Source organism: Oncorhynchus tshawytscha, linkage group LG11 (genome assembly GCF_018296145.1).
Source record: "Oncorhynchus tshawytscha isolate Ot180627B linkage group LG11, Otsh_v2.0, whole genome shotgun sequence".
Classification (NCBI taxonomy): Eukaryota; Metazoa; Chordata; class Actinopteri; order Salmoniformes; family Salmonidae; genus Oncorhynchus; species Oncorhynchus tshawytscha.
Window position 1 is genome coordinate 25,098,607 of NC_056439.1, and position 10,589 is coordinate 25,109,195.

The 10,589-nt window shown below is 42.2% G+C and overlaps 2 protein-coding genes across 4 annotated transcripts; both read right to left on the reverse strand.

The window, feature by feature from the left end:
* Window positions 1–656: 656 nt before the first annotated feature.
* Window positions 657–5,869, reverse strand: LOC112244926 (pinin). Its single transcript, XM_024412817.2, has 9 exons — window positions 5,713–5,869; window positions 5,043–5,114; window positions 4,877–4,954; window positions 3,701–3,776; window positions 3,518–3,612; window positions 3,341–3,416; window positions 2,988–3,143; window positions 2,658–2,796; window positions 657–2,526 (listed from the first exon to the last, which is right to left on the reverse strand). Exons 1-9 carry the CDS (start codon window positions 5,823–5,825, stop codon window positions 1,256–1,258), a joined length of 2,076 nt encoding a protein of 691 aa, XP_024268585.1. The 5' UTR covers window positions 5,826–5,869; the 3' UTR covers window positions 657–1,255.
* An 859-nt stretch (window positions 5,870–6,728) lies between these two features.
* LOC112244921 (gem-associated protein 2) lies at window positions 6,729–9,314 on the reverse strand. Of its 3 annotated transcripts, XM_024412809.2 has the most exons (11): window positions 9,196–9,314; window positions 8,995–9,129; window positions 8,810–8,894; window positions 8,385–8,474; window positions 8,240–8,299; window positions 8,045–8,158; window positions 7,891–7,935; window positions 7,698–7,766; window positions 7,501–7,611; window positions 7,261–7,319; window positions 6,729–7,171 (listed from the first exon to the last, which is right to left on the reverse strand). In XM_024412809.2, the coding sequence occupies exons 2-11, from the start codon at window positions 9,120–9,122 to the stop codon at window positions 7,132–7,134; spliced, it is 801 nt and encodes a 266-aa protein (XP_024268577.1). In that variant the 5' UTR covers window positions 9,123–9,129; window positions 9,196–9,314; the 3' UTR covers window positions 6,729–7,131. The 3 variants fall into 3 exon arrangements, with proteins under 3 accessions (XP_024268577.1, XP_024268578.1, XP_024268576.1); XM_024412810.2 differs by having other exon boundaries at window positions 9,004–9,312; XM_024412808.2 differs by having other exon boundaries at window positions 8,995–9,311.
* Window positions 9,315–10,589: the final 1,275 nt, after the last annotated feature.

Below are 10,589 nucleotides of genomic sequence, written 5' to 3' on the forward strand. Positions count from 1 at the left end.
ATTGTCTCTGGTATAACTAGAACGAAGGACTGACGGCACAAAACATCTATAAAATCTAAACGTCTCAACTTTCTGGGAATTTACATTTGAGACATTGTTAATGCCTTTGCATTCAGTGTGATTTGTACAGTTTAACTACATGTGTATGCAGTCACACTACCCAATAACCTTGTATTAATATGCCAGTTATGAAGAGGGTGGTCAGTCATGTACAAACTTAAATTGTCCATCTGTACATTTAGTACTGGACTCATTCAAATCGCTTTATCTAAGTAATATAACTAGCAATAGCATTTGAGAAACACATTGCTCTTTGCCTGCACCATGTTCAAATAGGACTACCTTCCATCAAGTCACTTGGCAGACAGCGGTATGAAGGCTGGAACTATGGCAATGAATGACATTACAGATTGAACATCTGATATATGGAGGATGGTGTTCCAGACAATGTAAAAATAAAGTCCTAGTCGGTCAGGGGGTCTATCCATGATTTCTATAAAACAGGTTTCATCAGTTATTCATCTAAAAACATCCTAAAGCGACACTCCGAAATACATGGAGTCAGGAGTTCAGCATCCTAATTTGCATGTGGCATTTAATGAAACCGTCTGTACAAAAATATCTTGGAGCATTGACATGGAACCATTTCAGACAAGTCAAGTAATCATGTTTTTTTTAATTCAATATGCTTAGGTTTCATTTGGGCAAAAAAAATATTAACATCACTTTCCAAAACAAGTGTCTTCAACTATGCATAGCTAGACATTGTGCATGGTCAGACTGGCTTTATATGGATCAAAAAGCTGTAGGTTACAAGTGTTCAACATTATACAACTGAAAATGCACAATTACCACCAACACTGGATTCAGAGAATACACCCAGTATGCAACCCACCCTATTCTCATTGCTCCTATGCTTTAGAACAAGTAAAGACATTTATGGGAGAGAAAATGTAAACTTGATGCATCAATTACAGTAAAAGCAGACAATAGAAAAGTCTAATAAAATAAAAATCGAGGTAAAAGAAGTCCAGAAACCAGAGCAGCAAGACCATGTCAAAACTGACTGGTGACTAGAGAAAAAGCTTGATGATTAAAAACCCACATTATTTGAAGAAAATACACTGAGGCAGTTTAGCTTCCCTCTTCTGGTGAATTGCATTTAAGGAAATCCACAACCTTTCAGTTATGAAAATGTATTTATCAAAAGTAGAAACTAAACTAAGCATGACATGACAGCAGAACTCACTCAACTTTAACGCCTCTTTTCCTTCCTATCTGACTTGCGATCCCTGTCGCCGCGAGAGGACCTCTTCCCTGACCGGCTGCCTTCAGAGGTGGTCCTCTTCCTGTCAGACTTGGAGCTCTTATCTTTGGAACCTTTGGATTCACGACCACTGCCCTTGGATGACTTGTGGCTCCTCTCAACTACTGCCTTCTTCCTCTCCCTGTCCCTCTCGGATGGCCTCCTACGCTTCTTGTCCTTCCTCCCTCGGCTGCGGCTCCTGCTAGAAGAGCTGGAGGAGCTGCCACTGGAGGAGCTGCTCCTGCTGGAGGAGCCACTAGAGGAGGAGCCAGAGCTCCCACTGGACGAGGAGCCAGAGGAGCTGCTAGATGAGCTACTGCTGCTTCTGCCACCACCACCTCCCTTCTTGTCCTTTGACTTCTTACGTCCCCTACTGGCTTCCTTGCTCGGGGGCGCCAGCTCCTTGGGAGCCGCATCATCCTGGGCCTGGGCAGGCTGGGCATTAGTGGTCTGCTTTATGGCACCTTGATCAGCCTCTTGGCTCTGCTCGGTTGTGAGCGGCTCTGGATCCGTTCCAGTCTCCAGTAGGGGGATCTGAACCTCAGGAGCCATAGATGTTACATCAGAGACTTCCACACGAGGGTTGCACTCTGAGAGCAGGGGTGTGGCCACTTCTGTACGTGGCTCTTCATCTTCGTTTGGTTGTATTTCAATGCTCTTCTCCTGGCCGTCTGACACAGCTGTGAGGTCCTGACCGTGAAGGGGCTCCTTTTCTGCCTTAACCGGTTGCTGCTCTTCTACTCCTTTCTCATTACCTACCTCCACTGGACTATCCTCCATCTTCTGATCCCCGTCCCCGGCCTGCCCTTCAGCCTCCCTCACTAGTGCAGTACCCTCCATCTGCTCCCCCACATCTCTAAACTCCACTATTCTAGTGTCTTGACTGTCTTCCTCAGCCTCCTCCATCTCATCTGCTTTAGTCCCCCCCTTCTTAGACTCCTGCTCCCCGACTTTCTCTACTGGCTTTTTCTTTCTGTCCTCCTTACGTTTTACACCCTCACCCCCCCCTTCCTCTATTGTTGCCTCATCTTCCTCCTCCATCTCCACATCAAACCTGTTACCTGTCACTTTGACTACCTGACCCGTGGGCTTACCCTCCTCTCGATCTTCTTTCTTCAGGTCCTTACCCAGAGCGGTGTCCCTCTGAGACTGGCGCCGAGGCCGAGCCTCCATCTTATTCAGATGTTCAGCAAATGCCTCGCGTCTCTCCTCAAACATAACTGAAAACAGGGATTTTTTTATTTATTTTTAAACAGATTCAGTGACACCACAATCCACACCAAGGATAGGAAGTGTATTATGGCTACTTGTTGGAGGGCAGAATAATTTGGCTAATTGCACAATTGCTTACCATTCATTTTTTTCTGAGACTCATCTAAGAGCTTCTGAGTGGCTGAGCACATCCTCCCAGGCAGAAAGAAGATGGGTGGCTTGGTCTTTGTGCGGATGTACTTGACAATTTTTGTGTTGTGCACATTCCACTCCTCTTGCTAGAATACAAAAAAGTTAATGAGCAATCAAGCGTCCCATCTACATATGGGGAAAACTGTCACACACACACACACAAGGGTTTTATTTCACCTTAGTGCAATGTTATTACAGATGAAAACATTTTATTTTTTGGCACGAGCACAACCAATGAGGTTGAATATTGCTTTCAAGCGTCAAGAAAAGTCTTTACCAACTGAGCAAGCTCCACTTTCTGTTCCAACAGTCTCAGCTCTGTCTGCTTGGCACGCCTCTCCTCAAAGAGCTCTCGTCTTTCGCCCTCTACTTTTTTGCGCTCTTGTTCAGCTTGAACTTCCAATTTTTGTTCAATCTCAATGCGTTTCTTTTGCTGAGAAGAGATAGATCAAAAATATATATAAATTCACACATACAATTTCCCCATTAGCAAATATTCCAAACTATATCCTAACAGCTGGAATAATTTTCACCAAGCTAGCTCGAAGGCTAATTCTGTAAGGTGACTTTCATGCGTTTACTGTATTAGAGTACTAGTTCACCAGTGTTAAGAGTAAACAATATTCCTACCCTATCCGTTGCCACATTAGATTCCTGCTTGAATTTCTGTAATGTTCCCATCAACAGGCCAAACATGCGTCGATTCCTATGGGGAAAAAGGACAAACAAGGAATAACATTTACATGATTTCTTGGAGATACAAACTAAAGACCATTATTTCCCTAAGCATGTACAATGACATGTTACCTTTGTTTTCCCCTCTCATCCATGGTCTGATCCTGGATCAGGTCTCGACGTGTACGCTCCTTGGAGGTAGCTACTACTGATGACTGCAACACTGGCTGTGTTTGGACAAAGGCAAGTGGAGAGTTGGACTTTTAAAACATCAAGGTAAAAGAGTCAGACAGTGAGTGTGTAATGATGGTCTACCTTTTTGACATCGTCATCATCTTCAGCGTCGCTGTCATGGCGTGAATCTCTCCTCCCTCTCTGGTCACCGGCCAGCCTATACAATAAAGACACGAGCAACACAAATGTGTGATTAACAGGCCACATCAAATAGAAACCCATTTGAATGTCACCAGGTGTAGGGCAATACCTTTTTAGGAGTGCCCACTGCCGATTAATTGACGCCATATGGAAGTGACTGCAATAATCATGCAACAAGGAATGACAGCCTACTAAGTGAAAGTTGGGTTATTGCACAAGATAAGTCTCCCTCTGGCTATCTGCCTTGTCAATATCCTCAGCGTCTATTAGTTTCACTTGTCTGTCCATCCATCCTGTGTACGGTAACTAGCGGATTTGCACTGGTTTTAGAATCTTTTTGTTAACTACTCAACCAGGCATTAGAAAATGAGGGAAGCAAATGACTTCATCTTCAAAATTCTTAATCTCTTTAGAGGACATGTATGAGATCTGTAAATTTTATTTTGCTGGATTAATCCCTAAACCATTCTAACACACTGCGAGCCAGTACCAGTCGATCAATTGTTGCAACCAAGAGAGCAAGCTCAAGACAGAGTGGACAGGCAGAGTAAGGAGATTATGCAATTGAAAGACAACTTGAACCAACCTCCCTGCATACCCAGTGTGATTTATAGAGGATATTTACTTTTAATAATTACATGTTCTGACAACGCAATGTTTTAAATTTGTCTAATTTATAAAACATTTTCCCACGCGCTGCAGATGGCTGTATCGATCCACTAATACAGCAGTAGTAAAGGCCCAGCGCACTAACATTACATTTCTCAAAGAAAAATCCCTGTGCTGCAGACTGCTATCAGTCAGTTATTATTAATAATAACAACTTTTTAAATGTAACCTTTATTTAACTAGGCAAGTCAGTAATAAGAACAAATTCTTATTAAGAATGACGGCCTATAAATGCCAAAACCGGACGATGGTGGGTCAATTGTGCGCCGCTCTATGGGACTCCCTACAGCCTGGTTTCCTAATACAAGAAGGCCAATTGAGAATTGCTTTTATATACATTTTTATTACGATTTTTTTCAGGGGGTGTTGTAACACCCCTACTTCCCATGACTATGGACTCATCTCCACTAGATCTGGAAATGGGCTAGATCTACAGATTACTCTTACCTCAGGAGGGCCCCTTCAATATCCCTCTGTTTCACTGGGGGTCCTCCTGGTCCACCGCTGATGTCGGAGAGTCCACGCCTGCAGACAAATACAACATAAAGCTCAATGAAATACAAACACCACACATACTGTTGGAGATAAAGCCTAAATATGAAATGTGTTTTACCTCAACAAGTTGATTCCTCGCCCCCTACCTCCTCCAACACCTGGGATGGTTGGCCGTCTAACTTGGCCGGGTCTGTAAGGAAAGCAGAGAAATTACATAACGTTACATTTAACATAGATGACCAGAGCTAGCTGTAACTATCATTGTTTTTAGAAAAACGTAGCCAACGTTACATAGGCGTTACATAGGGGGCAGGGTTGGGGGTATAGAATAAAAAAGATAAATAAATCAATGTGGCATAGCTAACTACTGTTACTTCAAGTAACGTTACTCTGACTAGTCTGGAAATTAAACTGAATCGTAACTAGCCAGCCAAAGGACACTAGCGAGCAACAACCGAGTAGCTAGCCAACTTGCTAACTTTACCAGTTGAACAATATATGGACATAACGTTAGCTAAGTAAAAAAACAGTAACGTTAGTTACCTAACTATAGTAATTGCATAAGTATTTGTAATTGCAGCTAGCTAGCCAATTTGCACACGGCCGATTCCATTCGACAGCACAGGCACGCAACCAAGCGGCTAGCTGGTTATGCACGAGAATGGGAGATGCCATTTTTGTCGTGGGATTGGCATTTGTTGCTAGCTATTCAGCATAGTTAGCTAGAGGACAAACGAATGCTGAAAAGGTTATTACAATTTAAGTTTTAAAATGCCTTTTTGTCATACCTCAATTCATTAGGATCCCGACCAGTTAATTTACGAATATTATCGTCTACATTTTTCAAACTCTCTTTCGCTTTCTCAAGCTGGGCTTGCAAAGATCCCACTGCCACCGCCATCTTAGCTACAGTAACTGCCTTTCCTCGCGGGCACGCCAGCTAAGTGTTGGTCGCTCGTCGCAAAGCATCACTGGGTGATAAGCGCGTTTCACTATCTTGATTGACAACTCAAAAGCCCAATCGGCAACTTCGTAATCTAAACGCACACGGCCATAAATTGTAAACTTTCTCCAGTCAACAACGTCCATTAGTTTGTTGATCAATGAATGATTTTGATAGTGACAAATAATTTGTCATTTGGTTGTTTTGGTCCTAGAGATACACCACATAACAGTGGAGCCTAAAATATCTGGTAACAGTCACTAAAACACTCATTCAGAATAAAAGGATGTCCAATGTCTTTATTGCATACAGTTTTTCTTGATGGTACAGAGCAGTGGTGGGCTTGTAGAGATGCAAGTGTAACCGATGTGAAATGGCTAGCTAGTTAGCGGTGGTGCGCGCTAATAGTGTTTTAATCGGTGACGTCACTCACTCTGAGACCTTGAAGTAGTGGTTCCCCTTGCTCTGCAAGGGCCCCGTTAGTAACTGTGGTTGATGTGTGCAGAGGATCCCTGGTCCAAGCCCAGGTTGGGGCGAGGAGAGGGACGGAAGCTATACTGTTACATTGATGCTGTTGACTCGAATCACTGGTTGCTGTGGAAAAGGGGGGTGAGTGTAACTGATGTGAAATGGCTAGCTAGTTAGCGGTGGTGCACGCTAATAGCGTTTCAATCGGTGACATCACTCTCTGAGACCTTGAAGTAGTGGTTCCCCTTGCTTTGCAAGGGCCGTGGCTTTTGTGGAGCGCTAGGTAACGATGCTTCGAGGGTGACTGTTGATGTGTGCAGAGGGTCCCTGGTTCAAGCCCAGATTGGGGCGAGGAGAGGGAAGGAAGCTGTACTGTTACACAAGCCACAACAATTGTGAAAGCAAACATTTTATTTAACTCCAGCAATAGCAGAAAGTGAACACAAACTGTAATAGAAAAAAAAACTGTCTAATTGCACCAGGTAGCCTAGCAGTTAAGAGCATTGGACCAGTAACCAAAAGTCGCTGGTTTGAATGCTGAGCAGACTAAGTTAAAAATATGCTGATGTGCCCTTAAGGTACTTTACCCTAATTTCTTCTGTAAGTCACTCTGGATAAGAGTGTTTGCTAAATGCCAAATCTATTAGGTCAAATGTTCTCCATAAGACTCAATAGTTGCTTTATCTAAAGGCTTCAAATTGCCACAGATCCTAAATCGGAGCATGGTGATGGGTTCATAGAGCTACAGCTCATGGGGTGATGAGTTCCAGCCTGATCGTGGATTTCATCAACCCGTTTAGTCCTCCTTATCGGCCAAGTCGTTTTGATCAAAGTACCTATGTAAAAAAAAAAACATTAAAAAAAACATGAGCAATCAAATTACACTATTTCCTGGCTATGAGTTTGGGAAGTCAAATAAACTTACCTAGCAACAAGACAGATCATCAAGTTGAGAGGAGACAACCTTTCATCTTCTTGGTGTTCCTGTAATGGAAAAGAAACAAACAAAATAATTACTATAATATACTCTGTTCATCATTATCAAATATTATCATGCAAACATTTGAGCATCTAACATTAATGCAGTTACATTTTAATTCTCCATAAGGAAGTTGGTTTGCAACCTTTCATCTCAACAGTAATACAAGGCACTATATCACCCTACCAGATTGGTCCGCACTTCAGAACTCCGTCTGGCCAGCTGTCTTATTAGAGAATGTGCTTCAGGGAGGAGAGGTTTCTCAAGGCAAGCCAGCAGTGCATACTGCCATCTTCCCTGGAGAAGTTGAGCACATATTAGCCACGAAAGCATTAAAAAAGGCACAAACTCTGTATTGATAATATTAAAGAAACTGAACTCACTAACTGTGGGACAAACTCTCTCTCTTCAAACCAGTTTATCAAGTACTCCAAAACTGCAGAGACTGTGGCCTAGAAGGGAATAATAATTTAGAGTGTCAAACACAAGTATTGTCATTTAGGTAATGAAAGAAAGCATCAATTGATGAGAAAGTAGTGTAGTGTATGTATCATGCCATGCTGCAAAAACATTCACCTGATTTAACCTGCTCACTATGCTAAGGAAAGGTGGAAAACCAACCTGGTGAAACAGGTGGGTAAATGTCAAACATGATTCATGTCCATTTTTACACAGAAATCTTGCAAGATGCATCACTTAAATATTTCCTCTGTGGTCTATATACAGTTACCTTCACATAATCAAGGCCTGGATCTTCAGTAACATGGTCAGTTGGAGGAGAGTTCAGATAAACATTTTCACCCAGGCAGAACTTTTTCCATTGTTCCTCTGCATCCTGTTTTGGCTAGATACAGAACACGTACTGTAAGGTTGCTGTATTTTACAATTCACTTTTCCAACAACAAAAATCATCCTCATTACTTACCATTAACACATTGTCATCTAAAGCTTGACCACTCCAGTGTAGTCTGTGCTTACTGATACTCTGCAAGTAGTAAAACATTATCAGAATAAGTCACTTCAAAACAAAGCGACAAACAACTCTAAAGGGTAGTCAAATCTATAGTTACCCGTCTTATTTCTGAGAAGTTGCTGACTTGCTCTCGCTGCCATTTTAAACTCGGTGAAAATCCTTGTGGAGCAGCTTGGCAACCCATGAGCTACCAAATAGAAGATTTGACAGGAAATTATACAGACAGACTCTCTCGCTCTCTCTCCCCTTTATACATGTTTTATTTATTTATTTTATTAGGCAAGTCAGATAAGAACAAATTCTTATTTACAATGATGTCCTACACCGGCCAAACCTGAACGATGCTGGGCCAATTGTGCACCTCCCTATGGGACACAGCCTGGATTCGAATCAGGGTGTCTGTAGTGACGGCTCTAGCACTGAGATGCAGTGCCCCTCGGGAGCCCCAAAAATATCGGCGTTGGCTGGGAAAAATCAAGACCGTAGGCTACATTTAATTTGTGTCAGTGTGGTGAAACTTACCGACACATTCACTGTCTGTTTCTTTCTCAATTTCTTTGGATCAATCTTAGCCACCACAACATCTGGACAGAGAGACGCCTCTAATCTGAAAATGAGAAAGGCCGTGTTGTTTTTACTTACGTGCATGCGTGCTTCCTGATCATATGCGTGAAAAAAATATCAAAAGACAGAGCTGAGGGACTTACTGAACCTGCCTCAGATATTCCTGGGGATTTCTTGGAGGCTCGTTAAGATTGACGTCTTCCCCGGTTTCAATGCCGCATGTTTCCACAGGCAGAAGCCGTGGCATCAGTTCCTCCGCGTCAGATTTCATGATGATGCTGCAAACTATATGGTCAGTGTCAGACTGATACAATGTTAAATTAACCAATGACCGTTGCACTTACGATTGTACTTCTTAAAATATCACTTTATAAAGGATGTTATGTTGGATAACGACACAAGTCTCACGTCAAAACAAACGTTGTCGCCATCTTGTTCGACTTTCGAATCAACCATGACGCATATAGAACGCGCCCGTTGCCATGGAGATTTAAAGAAGATGCTGCACGTGTATTTTGCATTCTAAGTCCCACAGGTCAAAGTCGAAAATAGAATGTTCCACATATTTTTTTCTAACAAAATCTACTACGCCATAATGACTATACAAATAGTTTAAATCACTTGAAGGGAGATAGTTATAAAATCATTGGTTGTTTGTGTTTCTTAATGATCAGCTCTTAATAATTAAATTGGTATCTTGTTACAAATTAATCATTACCCCTCAGTTACATTGTATCTTGAATCCCTCATTTAGCTATTGAAACGTCCATACTTGTTGAGATGTGACATCAACAGCTTGAAGGCACTGTCAATTTGACACCATGGAATTCAATGCAACCTGACTGTTCATCTCAAGGACTGCTTTAGTCAGGTTTTACATTACTGGACTTTCCAACATCAATATGGCTATTTCAACGATATACCGTTGGACATTTACTATTTGCATTTTTCCAACTCTAACTTGGGGATTATGAAAGTAAGTGCAGCCGTGGCCAAAAGTTTTGAGAATGACACAAATATACATTTTCACAAAGTTTGCTGCTCCAGTGTCTTTAGATATTTTTGTCAGATGTTACTATGGAATACTGAAGTATAATCTCAAGCATTTCATAAGTGTCAAAGGCTTTTATTGACAATTACATGACGTTGATGCAAAGAGTCAATATTTGCAGTGTTGACCCTTCTTTTTCAAGACCTCTGCAATCCGCCCTGGCATGCTGTCAATTAACTTCTGGGCCACATCCTGACTGATGGCAGCCCATTCTTGCATAATCAATGCTTGGAGTTTGTCAGAATTTGTGGGTTTCTGTTTGTCCACCTGCCTCTTGACCACAAGATCTCAATGGGATTAAGGTCTGGGGAGTTTCCTGGCCATGGACACAAAATATCAATGTTTTGTTCCCCGAGTGACTTAGCTATCACTTTTACCTTATGGCAAGGTGCTCCATCATTCAGGAAAAGGCATTGTTCGTCACCAAACTGTTCCTGGATGGTTGGGAGATGTTGCTCTCGGAGGATGTGTTGGTACCAATCTTTATTCATGTCTATTTTCTTAGGCAAAATTGTGAGTGAGCCCACTCCCTTGGCTGAGAAGCAACCCCACACATGAATGGTCTCAGGATGCTTTACTGTTGGCAGGACACAGGACTGATTGTAGCACTCACCTTGTCTTCTCCGGACAAGCTTTTTCCTGGATGCCCCAAACAATCGTAAAGGGGATTCATCAGAGAAAATGACT